This window comes from Oncorhynchus gorbuscha, linkage group LG24 (assembly GCF_021184085.1).
Source record: "Oncorhynchus gorbuscha isolate QuinsamMale2020 ecotype Even-year linkage group LG24, OgorEven_v1.0, whole genome shotgun sequence".
Classification (NCBI taxonomy): domain Eukaryota; kingdom Metazoa; phylum Chordata; class Actinopteri; order Salmoniformes; family Salmonidae; genus Oncorhynchus; species Oncorhynchus gorbuscha.
The window spans coordinates 23,193,368-23,205,919 of record NC_060196.1 but is presented as its reverse complement, the minus strand read 5'-3'; the positions used below and the strand labels follow the sequence as shown (position 1 = coordinate 23,205,919).

At 44.5% G+C, this 12,552-nt stretch overlaps 1 protein-coding gene across 2 annotated transcripts in view; it reads right to left on the bottom strand.

Moving 5' to 3' along the window:
- Positions 1-10,889, bottom strand: part of LOC124012043 (dolichyl-diphosphooligosaccharide--protein glycosyltransferase subunit STT3B-like) — a 90,735-nt gene extending 79,846 nt beyond the window's left edge. Inside the window, exon 1 of one of the 2 annotated variants that reach the window (XM_046325408.1) lies at positions 10,415-10,889. In XM_046325408.1, the coding sequence (XP_046181364.1) occupies positions 10,415-10,674 (260 nt within the window). In that variant the 5' untranslated portion in view covers positions 10,675-10,889. The remainder of the gene's footprint in view (positions 1-10,414) is intronic. The other variant, XM_046325406.1, reaches the window with a different exon arrangement.
- Between the last annotated feature and the right edge of the window lie 1,663 nt (positions 10,890-12,552).

Here is a 12,552-nt window from a genome sequence, read left to right as displayed (position 1 = left end):
ATGGCTTCTGCAAAGTGGTTTGATCCCACTGGCATAGCAATGGTACTAAGGGAATTCCTGTTCCTGATACTGGTGAGGCGTTGATCAGATTGGCATCAGCAATATCTTTACAAATCCAGGTTTCTCAGATTCGGAACTCTCAATATTGTCAGAATGGATAGTATCATGGCAAATACTGGTGAAAAGTGCTACATCAGTGCCGTGTCCACCAACGAGTGAGCTCCTGAATGCAGCGATCTAAGGCACTGCATCTCAGTGCTACAGACACCCTGGTTTGAATGGGATTCCCATAGGGCGGCAGACAATTGGCCCAGCGTCGTCTGGGATTGGCCGGTGTAGGCCATCATTGTAAATAAGAATTTGTTCATAACGGACTTTCCTAGTTAAAACAAAAAGGTTCAAATAAAAAATATATACTGACAGGTACTAAGTGAGAGTGCTACAGCTTGTGGTTTGGCTCACAGTTATCTGATAAATATTATAGTTAGACCAAATATTAGGCTAACTAATGGAAACACAAATACAATATTGAAGTCACTTGAACCCCCCCACCCACAAAAGGGTCATTGATTTGCATTTGGAAGGCCACTCACTTCCTCAACCACCAAGCTTCACATCATGGACAAATTAAATTCAAGAGCTGCTGAAAAATTCATATTATATATTAATTTCTGAAAATCAATTTAAGGCTGAGGAGAGAGCAAGGGGCAAGAGGATAAAGGAATCTCTGCTTTTAATACTAAGACTGTTAAAATGAAATCTCTTGGATTGTAAATGGTTCTGTCATGGGAAACTCAGTTTTATAATAAATAAACCTAGAGAAAAATAGAACAAATCATTTTTTATTGAAAGCTAGACTATTTGATTTGTGGTCATATCTGGTGATAATTCGCCTAACACAGCATTCTGTAAATACTATAGAAGATCCTTGAACTCAGTAGCACTGACAATCATTAGCAGCAAGTCACATCTCGCAAATGGACAGGAGAAGAGTAAAATGTGGCAGTGCAGGCCTGAATAAACCTACACAATTTCAAAACACCAAGAAAGAGGCCGATAAAAATCAAAGGAGAAATAAATGTTTATACAGCAGAAGTAACCGATTGTAAAATGTACAAAACTGCATGACATATCCTTGAAGGTACGCTTTAAAAAAAATCTAATTGGATATTAAATACCCTCTAATGGATTGGAGGGGCTCGCCTTCAGTGTTAATGATCATGACCAGCTATGCACTAAGTACACTAAAATATAAAAGTTCACTACACAAAAACGAATGAAAGAAGCAGATGCTAAATTAACCCATTACTTAAACTAGGCCTAATCTGCATGTTTGATTTGCTGCCATGCTTTCCTCACATAAAATTTAAAAAACTACCATTTTAATGTCCAATAACTTCCACTTCTCACAGAATGACCCTGTGGTCAACCTTCATCTACTTATGTAGAAAACAGGCTTCCTGACTACGCTGAATGCATGCACGATCAGTATGCTCTGCACCCGTCAATCATACTGCTGTACCTCAGGTTTTTACCTCCATCAGGCTTAGTTCAGGGGCTGTCTGAATGTCAGGCTCACTTGATCCTCAGGGGGCTAAGACTGCCCCTCTCGTCCCCTCCTGTGGTTCTCCATGGCTACCCTGCGCAGACTACCTGTCAGAGTACTTGCAACTGCGAGGCGTGATGAGTGAGGGGATTTGACATTATTCGGACAGTCTTTCTCCGGCTGTCTCCGAATGACAATCCATTCCAGCGGTCCCTCTTAAGACACCCCGCTCTCCCTTTCCCCACTGCCCTTCACCTTCTCCTTCTGCCACGATGACCTCCCTGTGTAACCTCGTCCTGGAGTGGCTGTCAGTGTTTTCCAAACCTGAAACAAAGATGTGGCCCGAGAGCCACCGTTCTATAATGTCACGGGCTGCGATGAAGCCAGCTCTTCTTCATTGCAATGGGGGATGAGCTGGAACACACTGCTTGAACAATAGCAGCATCTGCAGCAGGCGAACATGGGGGCAGTCGGGCCTGAACACAAGCTAGCGGCATATCTAAAATGGGCAAGGCGCCTCTATAGCCGTGCCAAGAGGACACTGTGTGCTTACAACAGACAGCAGCAGAAACTGAGACGGTGCCCATGTCCAGAGAAAACAATACATCAGGGCCCATTAAAATAAAACTCCCCTCCTCTGCCCTGCCTTGGACGGCAGGACCAGATACACCAAGTAGCCAGCTGGCCAATCAGCTTGCCAGGTAACCAGCCAAAAAGGACTAACAACCCCAGAGAATCAGTCATTCACCAATAACAGAATATGCCAGATGAGCTCACTGGAAATACCGATCAGCAGCCATCTAGTAAAGGATTCTTCCAACCCACAAGAGGAAGACTATGGCCCAATCTTGACAATAGCCCTCGCTTCCACAGCCCTTTTGATTGCTTGCCGTTATTGCTACCTTATCTAGACTGCTGTTTGAAGTTAAGGACTTTCACTATCAAGTTGGTAAAAAACGAGTTACAGGCTAATATGGAAATAGTTGAAAGACAGAAACAAAACTGACACTTAAGCACTCAGCTATTTGAACTTCTCCACTAAAATATATTAAGCAGTTGATCTTATTAAATCAGCTCTGCTCCCACTAAGCAACCCCATCAGGCTCACAAGAAATTCAACATTAGTCTTGTAAATGGAAAACAACCCCCACAAGATTCCCTGCCCAATGAAAAACTGATAGGCTAATGCATTTTTTTGCATTCTCTCACTCATGAAAGGTCCCCATCTACCCCCCCCCTTTGGCCCGCACCGACCGTTGGCTGTCAGAGCTTCTAGCATCATCCAGCCTCCGCCCCTGATATCCATCCCAGAGAGGTAGGCGATATCCCAGAGATCAAACTCCAACTAAAAGCTGACAAAAAAAATGTAAAAATGTAAATTAATCCACCACTACATTAGTTAAATACTAAGCATCCTCTCAGGGAGGGAAGTGAGAATGAAATCTCAGGACCTGGCAACGAGGGGCTTTCATTTTTTGTGCATCAGCAGATTAGGTCCCTTAGATTTCTGACCAACATTCTGGCCCTAGGCTCCTGACGTTTCTGTTCACCGAGATGTAACGGCAAAGCAAGGGGGTGGCGAAAGCCAGGCGGGCGCTCACACTACCGAAACAGAGCAATCATTCTGAGATGATACCTACGATGAGGTCACTGTTCCGTCTGTTATTGCAAGATGGATAGGTTCTGCTGGTCATGGAACAACAACTGCATCCAAGTGCATGTGGGTAGGCTATACAGAGAGAGCGGGAGAAAGAACTGACTGAGAACAGCAATTGTGAGCAGTTTTAATGCCAGTTAAAAGTGGTAGCCTGAGTGCAGCAATTGTGTGTAGTCCGAGGGAGAGGATGTAAAATTATTATTACTATTATTATTTTTTAAAGCCTTATGGTTTATTGGCAGAATACTACCCTACAGGTTTTGCAAGCGATACGTTTTATACCATTCCGCTAGCTCAAACATCCCCACTGCATACACAGCCTCACACAGCCTAAGGCTTTATCTCCCACTCCCCAGGATGCTGGCCTCCTTCAGGAAGACATCGATATTTAAGGCCACTGGGGTCTTCGCGGTAAGCAATTAATCACATTAACAAATACTCCAGCGCGCTGTCGCCCTTTATCACAGTGATGCTGCATTGCCTCTGGGCTGCTGACAGGAAGAGGCTCTTGTTAGGCAGCCTCGTTGCACACTTTCAGAACCACACCGTTAGGTATACCTATGTATAATTCATTTGGGCTGAAAAAAAGGGAACGTCAGCAATTGCCAATTCCGAGTAACTCAACCACATTCCTCTTGCCAGCTGAGCATAGCTTTGTCCATCCTCATGAAATGAGGACTGTTTGTATAGGAGGGCCTTGCGCCTTGCTGCAGACGGCAACGACTCTGCAAAACCTGCTCGAACACTATTCACAGTCATAATCCAAAAATAAGAAAATGTCCATCTCAATGAAACCAATTGAAATAAACAAACAGGAATGCCGGTGCTTTATAGTCTTAGGTTTATTTCTACAGTGTGAGTGTATATAAACACACACACCACTTAGGCGGTAAACAGTATACCGACGTATTTGGAAATAGCCACGGGATGGTTTTTCAATACTGTCAATACAGTTGAAACTATATAAAAAAGGTTTAGATTTAAGTAAATACCTGAAGTCAATTTGTGCAATACGTTAGGAGAGAAAGCAGATCGCGTCCACATCACCTGGCACATTAAGAAACTTACCGTATGGCCTCCCAAGTGGCACAGTGGTCTAAAGCACTACAGCCTGGAGTTCGAGGTCATTACCGGCCAATTGGCCCAGCGTTGTCCGGGTTAGGGGGGCTTTAGTTGGCTCATCACTCTCTAGCAACTCCTTGTGGTGGGAGAGGCACCTGCAGGCTGACTTCAGTTGTACAGTGTTTCCTCTGACATATTGGAGCAGGTGCTAAAAAGCACGGTTTGGCGGGTCATTTTTCAGAGGATGCATGACGCATGACTGGCTTTGGCTGGCGGCCACAAGAAAATGTGTGTACAATGAAACAGCAAGACATTTGGGGGGGGGGATTATGCATGGCCATCATATTTCTAATGTTTATCATAGAAAGAATGTAGCCAGCTACATTTCCTAATGTTTTGCTTACAACAGTAAGCTGGTGTGCACATTCTCAGAAGGCACGGCTATGGATGACGTCTAGGCTGGCAGCTTTGTGAGGGTTAACACGTTTGAATGACTTACATACGTCGGTGGTGTGTGTAGCCCACGTTGTCATCGGGGGCTCTCCTTGGCAGCTCATGGTCATTGTGCTCGAATCATGAGAAAATAGGTATTTTTCCCTGCCACATATGCCTTGTGTCCTGCATTGCTCCTGCACTTTGTCCCTATAATTGTGTTTCGCCATCTTGATCGATCTGCGTAGGTCGTATTTGTACTGTTCAACCAACCCATTGTCCCGGCAGCCTTGCCCTGTTTATAAGCAGCATCACTCGCTTTAAGTTTTCCTACAAGGCTGCCATCAATCCACGGTTTTTGGGTCAGGGACATTTTGAAAAGAATAACAGTATCACATTATTTTTTTGGACTGAGTCACCATAATCATTGATGTCATCTCCAGAGGCAACCCATAACATATTCCAGTCCACGTGAACATAGAAATCAAATCTATTGATAAACTAAATATTAAACAACAATGTATTTTGCATGCCGTGGCCTAATGCTAATAGTTCTGAATTATACAGCAAAAAAGGACATTGTCACCATAAAAGGCGAATGATGGGCGCTCGGGCGCTAGTTATAATTCTGGTTCACACAGTTTATCAGAGGTCTGATTTATAACGGAGAAGCGTGCATATGTATGGTATGCCCCGAGTTTATAAAATCATTTTTTTCAGAAATGAAGCACACAGATATTTAGTGTAACATTTCCACAACGGTTATAAAAAGAGGCCCCTCGGCTCTAAGCTTCTTCCTGCCAGCTCCTACGCGTGCTGTAGGTGCCCAGGGTAGGAACAGCATGCGGCGGCCATATCGCCTCCACCACTGCCTCTGCACCCTGGGGATGGGTACGCGGGAAATGGAATTTAATCGTGAGCTTAGCATCAACAACCTTGATTGAAAACAACAGGAGAATAAAGTGGTGCGAGTGATCGTTCCCTCTGTATTGGGTGTGATACGAATTCTGTTACGCCTGGGACTGGAGAGCGGAGTCTAACTGAAGCCAGAACACAATCAGCGTCTTTGGTATTGAAAATGTGCTTCAAGGAAATGCACAATGATTGGTCTCATCTCACAGGTCTCCTCAACGCTTGGCTAATTAGCAGGTGCCTTCATCATACAGCTGCCTTTCCTCATCTGCAGGAGCCCAACAAAGGTTCCTTTTTACATGTCAATTCAATGATCATCAGGATGGATCTGTGATTCTAATCGATGAGTCACTTCCAAGAGGGTGGGTAGAGTGATCCAATGCGAGAACACTAACGAGATAAAGATTCTTTCAACATGTGCACTCACTATCCAGAGTACATTTAAAATGCTGCTTTTGTTTGTTTTAAGAATCACAAAACATTCCATCTCCTTGGTTAATTACCCATTTGAGGTACTTGCAATTCTGGCCTACGCCTGCATTTGATGACATAGGTTAAATACAATTGGAACTATGGAGCCAAAGCACTGGTAAGCCCAATTCATTGCGGGAGATTGGATCAAATCGAGCCTTGTGCCCTGTGCTGTGTGAGCAGAGCAATGCATTATAGGGACTCTGTTTTGTTTTACAAAGTTTGCCACCCACTGCAGGTAATTGGACACCACACTGCACTGAATATTTCATTAGCTGTTGGACAGATGGCTGCGACAGATGCTGCAGGGAATAAACTTAGGTTTTGGGATACTCCTCAGCCAAGCCACTGTTGGAGATATCTATGAGAATTGGAACTTTTCCACATCCTGCTTCAGAGTAAAGTGCAGTGAGTTGCACTTTCCTTGTTTCAAGTAATCTGCCTTGATATATGTTCATGGTACATGTGCGGTAGACCAGGGACAACTGGGGGACAGACAGTCCCAGTTCCCTACATGTGCGGTAGACCAGGGACAACTGGGGGACAGACAGTCCCAGTTCCCTACATGTGCGGTAGACCAGGGACAACTGGGGGACAGACAGTCCCAGTTCCCTACATGTGCGGTAGACCAGGGACAACTGGGGGACAGACAGTCCCAGTTCCCTACATGTGCGGTAGACCAGGGACAACTGGGGGACAGACAGTCCCAGTTCCCTACATGTGCGGTAGACCAGGGACAACTGGGGGACAGACAGTCCCAGTTCCCTACATGTGCGGTAGACCAGGGACAACTGGGGGACAGACAGTCCCAGTTCCCTACATGTGCGGTAGACCAGGGACAACTGGGGGACAGACAGTCCCAGTTCCCTACATGTGCGGTAGACCAGGGACAACTGGGGGACAGACAGTCCCAGTTCCCTACATGTGCGGTAGACCAGGGACAACTGGGGGACAGACAGTCCCAGTTCCCTACATGTGCGGTAGACCAGGGACAACTGGGGGACAGACAGTCCCAGTTCCCTACATGTGCGGTAGACCAGGGACAACTGGGGGACAGACAGTCCCAGTTCCCTACATGTGCGGTAGACCAGGGACAACTGGGGGACAGACAGTCCCAGTTCCCTACATGTGCGGTAGACCAGGGACAACTGGGGGACAGACAGTCCCAGTTCCCTACATGTGCGGTAGACCAGGGACAACTGGGGGACAGACAGTCCCAGTTCCCTACATGTGCGGTAGACCAGGGACAACTGGGGGACAGACAGTCCCAGTTCCCTACATGTGCGGTAGACCAGGGACAACTGGGGGACAGACAGTCCCAGTTCCCTACATGTGCGGTAGACCAGGGACAACTGGGGGACAGACAGTCCCAGTTCCCTACATGTGCGGTAGACCAGGGACAACTGGGGGACAGACAGTCCCAGTTCCCTACATGTGCACTGTCTGGATGGAATCCACTTTCTTTTCAGTCAATAACCCAGACAGATGTTACCACAGACATGTGGGAATCAACCCCTTTGAGTGATATTGAATGGCTCCATCAGCAGCTTGGCAAATATTGAACAAAGAGAGAGAAATTTGCCAGAGGGGATTTAGGGGGTCACTCCCCCCCCCACAAAGAGGTGTGTAGGCTATTGCTTGGATTTCAAGCTTGTGGAATGAATTTCAGGAAACTCAATGATGGTTTGCAGTCCATTCAGTCAGTCAATGCAGCATCTTGATGAATGAGAGGTGCTGTAATTGTTTAAAAGATCCAAGTCATGTTTTGGCAATGGTGAGCAATGCTAAAGTTAGACATGAGTTTCTACACAAAACCTTACACTGATTGACGTAGCCTTGCGTTTGAAACAAGTAGCCTACAGACCAAATAAGGCAAATTGGCTATATTATTACTGTAATACCCACAACTGTTCTCCAAAAGTCCAAGAGGTGGGGAGAATACAATCTTAGAGAGCAGTGTGAAATATAACAGGCTTGCCATGCCACTCACTGTTCCATCACAGACAAATGTTTGCATATTTCAATATTAGCTTGGCACACTGCTGACAGAGCCAATCTCACATTTTCAAATTGCCTGCTTGTTCAACATAATGGTTAGTTTCATATAGCTGGAGAGGAGGCTCAACCAAAAAGCAATAGTGGTATTATAGCATCTAGGCAACCAAGATTACCAACTCAGTCCTCAGATAAGCATGACATTTGTAAGTAAAACACTTGATTCATTAAATCACAAGTATTTGGAAGTTAACAGCGATTTCACCTAAAAATTAAAATTAAAAACAGACCAAGGCTCAAGACAAACTCAATGTCATGAAAGAGAATTGATTTGAGGAACGCTCTTTGAATATATTCCTAACAGCAGCAAGAGTTACAAATCATCTGCTGCATCAAATATGACACGCCTGGTTTTAATGCATCTGGGAGAGCTTGATAGATGGGTGAATGAGCTTCCCACAGTCCTCAGGTCACCTAGTACATAACACAGCTAGCAAACGATTTATCTTACAGAACGGCTGGGAAACCCTGTGCCCACCCAAGGTAGTCCGTTAGGCAGCATATCAGACATAGGCCAAAATAATCAATGGCACCCTTTTCCCTATATAGTGCAATAATTTTGACCAGGGCCCATTGGGTGTCATTCGAGACTCACACAGTGCAATTCTGCATTGAGTCTCCTTGTAATTTTGCTGAAGAGGTTCTCTGGTGTTCTACTTGAAGGTACTTCATACAGACAACACACTTAGGTCTGGACAAAGCTTGGTGCTTAGAACAGGAGAGGAATAATAGTAGTAGCTGTGAAAAGTGCAACATTAGCCCAGGATCTACCAATTATCCCATAGCACGCTAGCAAATACCCCTACTTCCAATCATTGCACCAATGTTGGTTAGCATTGGCTAGCAAAACTTCCTTCATACTGGACACAGACATGAAAATGGTATCCACAAGTTCATCTGCCTGGGGATGTAGATGAAGGGCCTCATTGCCAAAATACAAAAGTTTCCCTTTAAAATGAGCGCACACCAACACTGCCTAGGCAGATTAAAATGCACTTTATTGATGATAATGCACTAATTCAGATGTTTAACTGCAGGGACCGCCTTGCTTGCACCTTGTGCAATCATGTACACTACTAGCCAATACTTGTGTCAGTCCAGTAACAACAGTTGAGTATTGGCTAGTAGTCTACATGAAATAAAAGCACATCAGCAGTGCTGTTTGAATGGGACACCAATTTGATGACAACCCCAAGAATGAATGGCAGTGCAGCCAGCCGGCCAGTACAGTGTGAACCATTTTGACAGATAAACAATAGCAGAATGTGTACAGTGTGAAGGAATGGCCAAGAACAAATCGAGGGGAGGCACGGCCCCTGGCTTCCGGGTTTCAACCCTGCAGTCATAAGAAATGCCACATCAACTTGATTTGTATTATACATTGGCAATGTCCAACTACATTCAAGCTGTCCAGTGGCCACATTTATGTTAGGAGGACAATACCATTGTGTAGAGCAGGCAGTACTTACATGCCTATTCTATAGTATTAATCATTTCCACAACCTTGGATGTTTTGGGAATTATAAATTATACTCTAAAACCTGAGATGCAGAACCTAGTTGACCATGTCCTACCCAAAGTGAAGTGGCACTGACTGTCCTCTTGGAGCCACGATAACACTGACTTTGGCTAGGATACTTAACTTGGATGAGTGAGTGAATCGATGAATGAATGACTAGAACAAGGCTCTCCAACCCCAGTTGTAACTAACCTTATTCAATTTATCAACCAGCTAGTTATTAGAATAAAGTGTGCTAGATTAGAGTCGGAGTGAACCTTCAGGGTTGGAGAGCCCATCAACTAGAACAACAAAGTTCTAGGCCTAGTCCTCACGAGGAAATGTCAAGGGTGTTCTGACTTCGAGGCATTACTTGCCTAGCTAAAGTTACAGTAGTTAGCTAACAATCCGTCAGCCTATTTATAACACGGAGCATTTGTTGCTTTGCAGGTTGACCTGTGTTAGTTTTACAACGCTAGCTGGTTAGCTGTTAGATTGGCGAGCTGAAGTTACTCATCATATTTGAAAAACAGTCCGGTAAAAGTTTTGCAACCGGTGAAGTTGTGCATGATACAGTCGTTGACTAGGGAAACTGCATTGTGCGGCCAAGGAGACAAATCGCCAGACATTACAGTGCAGCCAATAAAGCGAGGCATCAACCCATCTAGAACAGCAGCAAGCATGAGTCGCTCGTGGCTAGCGAGCCTATTTACTACAACACAACCAAAGGCAGTTGTTGGCTAGCTAGCTAATACTGGAAATGAGTTAGCTAACTACTTACCATGGATCAAACTCGTGGATGATGCTCTCGAACCGGATCACTGCAAAAAGTCTTGAGCTGAAGCCTGCCAACCAGGCCAGAAAAAGAATGGTAAAGGAGAGTAAGGACTGCCACCCCGCCGGCTGTGCCAGTCCGCCAGAGAGGCCTCCTTTGCCCCCTCCTCCACACGCGGCGTTAGGTCGGCTGTTTCCATGCAGCGAGCCCCCGGCATTCAAGGACGCTTTGTGCTTGCTGTCAGTAGCCGTGTGGTGCTCCGCCATATTCTGCGTGGTTTGAAAGAGCACGCTTCCCTATCCCCCTTTACTCCGGTTCAGCTCCCTATATTTTCAACGTGGTTTTCTCTCCTTACCTTCGCTGTAAATCCACCGGCTTTTTAATTCACATTTGTCAGAGACAACCACCATTACCTACAGCACCCTCTCGCCAAAAGTCGGTCTGACTGACTGGTGAGGGGAGGGGGAGGGAATGGGCGGAACAACAGGAACCACCGATAGCCTCTCACAGAACGACAGGTACAACAGGAGCCAAAGACTGCGGAGCCGTTGGACATTAAGAAACCAATCCCGCGCAAGTACTACGATGACAGACCGATGTATCTACCAATGGAATGTCAGAACCGACATAAGCATGTTGAAACCCTGGAAGTGTATTTATTATAGGGCCTACAATATAATTGTTATATCCGCTTAAAAATGAGTAATTATGGTTTCTTTAATCATTTACTGTGTGGATTTGATCATGATTCAAATGTTGGCCAAGCTGCCCATAAAGTGGTTGCATGAAACATGTCCCTGACTCTGAGAATGGAATGGGTGGGTTGTCTTGTCGACAGGAGAGAGACTGTGAGATTGTGAAGATTAATAACTTTAACGAGAAGTGATATTTATATTGCCCTTGGAGGTTCTCTGCTGAGGCATGGTTATTAATAAAGATGTATGTGTTCTCCTCACTATTTGTCCCCCAGCAAAGACAAAAGTACACCATAAATCATTGTGTAACCTAGGTATAGTTCTCTGGATAGTACAGTTTGCATCTTTTATTCTATGCTTTTTAGATATGTAGGCATCAACAGAGGAAATGGGTGAGTTTTTTAAATTGACTGTGATACAATTGATTGGAGATCAATAGATTGAATTGATTGGTTGATTGAAATGCTAAAATATTTGATTCTGCCACAAATGTATTTGTGTGTGCATTATCAAACACATTCATCACAATATGTTCCACGAGACAAGAAAGACTCATGGGCAGTTTACATCCCTGGAGGGAAAACTAATGTGGGTATTATAACAGTACTTATTACTACAATGCACACCACTTTGTATTCAACGGACATAAATACAAGTAAAAAAAGGTATTCTTGACACGTTGCTGGAATACAGCATCTGTTGCATACTTGGCTGTTATATCTATATTAGGTACATCGTTCAAGCCAACCTACACAGTCCTTGCCCTTGAAAATGTCTCTTCACTGCATTTTACCCCGAAAAAGAACGAAGTAGCTTTTCTATGAAAAATAGGGTAATTGAATATACATTTTTTTTAAGTGATCTTGGGAAACATTGAATATGAATAGATGTTATGAAGAATGTGATATGAAATAGATAGCCATTCTAAAAATTGTTTTATTCAACTCACTTCCCGACAATGCGACATCTGTGCTGCCTCCGTGTGGCATGACACACCAGTACCATAAACACAGAGAAGGCTATCAACTTTCAGTCAATGTACAGATGTACAGTACCATTGGGTCACATAGAAAATGAGAAGAATATTCATAGTGGAACATTGGTGGGTAATTGAAGCTTGGGCCAGCTTAACGGTGGGCCTGGATAGAGAGATGACGGAGACAAGAGATAAGAGGGGGATAAAGAGAAGCAGATGAAGGATGAAAGAAAGAGTGATGGTGTGATGCCTTGCAGGTAAACCAGAATCAGATTAGGTCCATAATACAGACAAACCACTGCATATGTGTGCTATTGCAGCAACTCAGAGCCAAGGGGAGGAATTCAGCCAGAGACAATGTCTCTCATTCATCAAATGGCATATATTATTATTATATTATTATCACGAATGCCTGCATATTCCACAACAGGCACATTACCCTCCAAAAAATCCTGAAAGTGTGACCTTTGAAT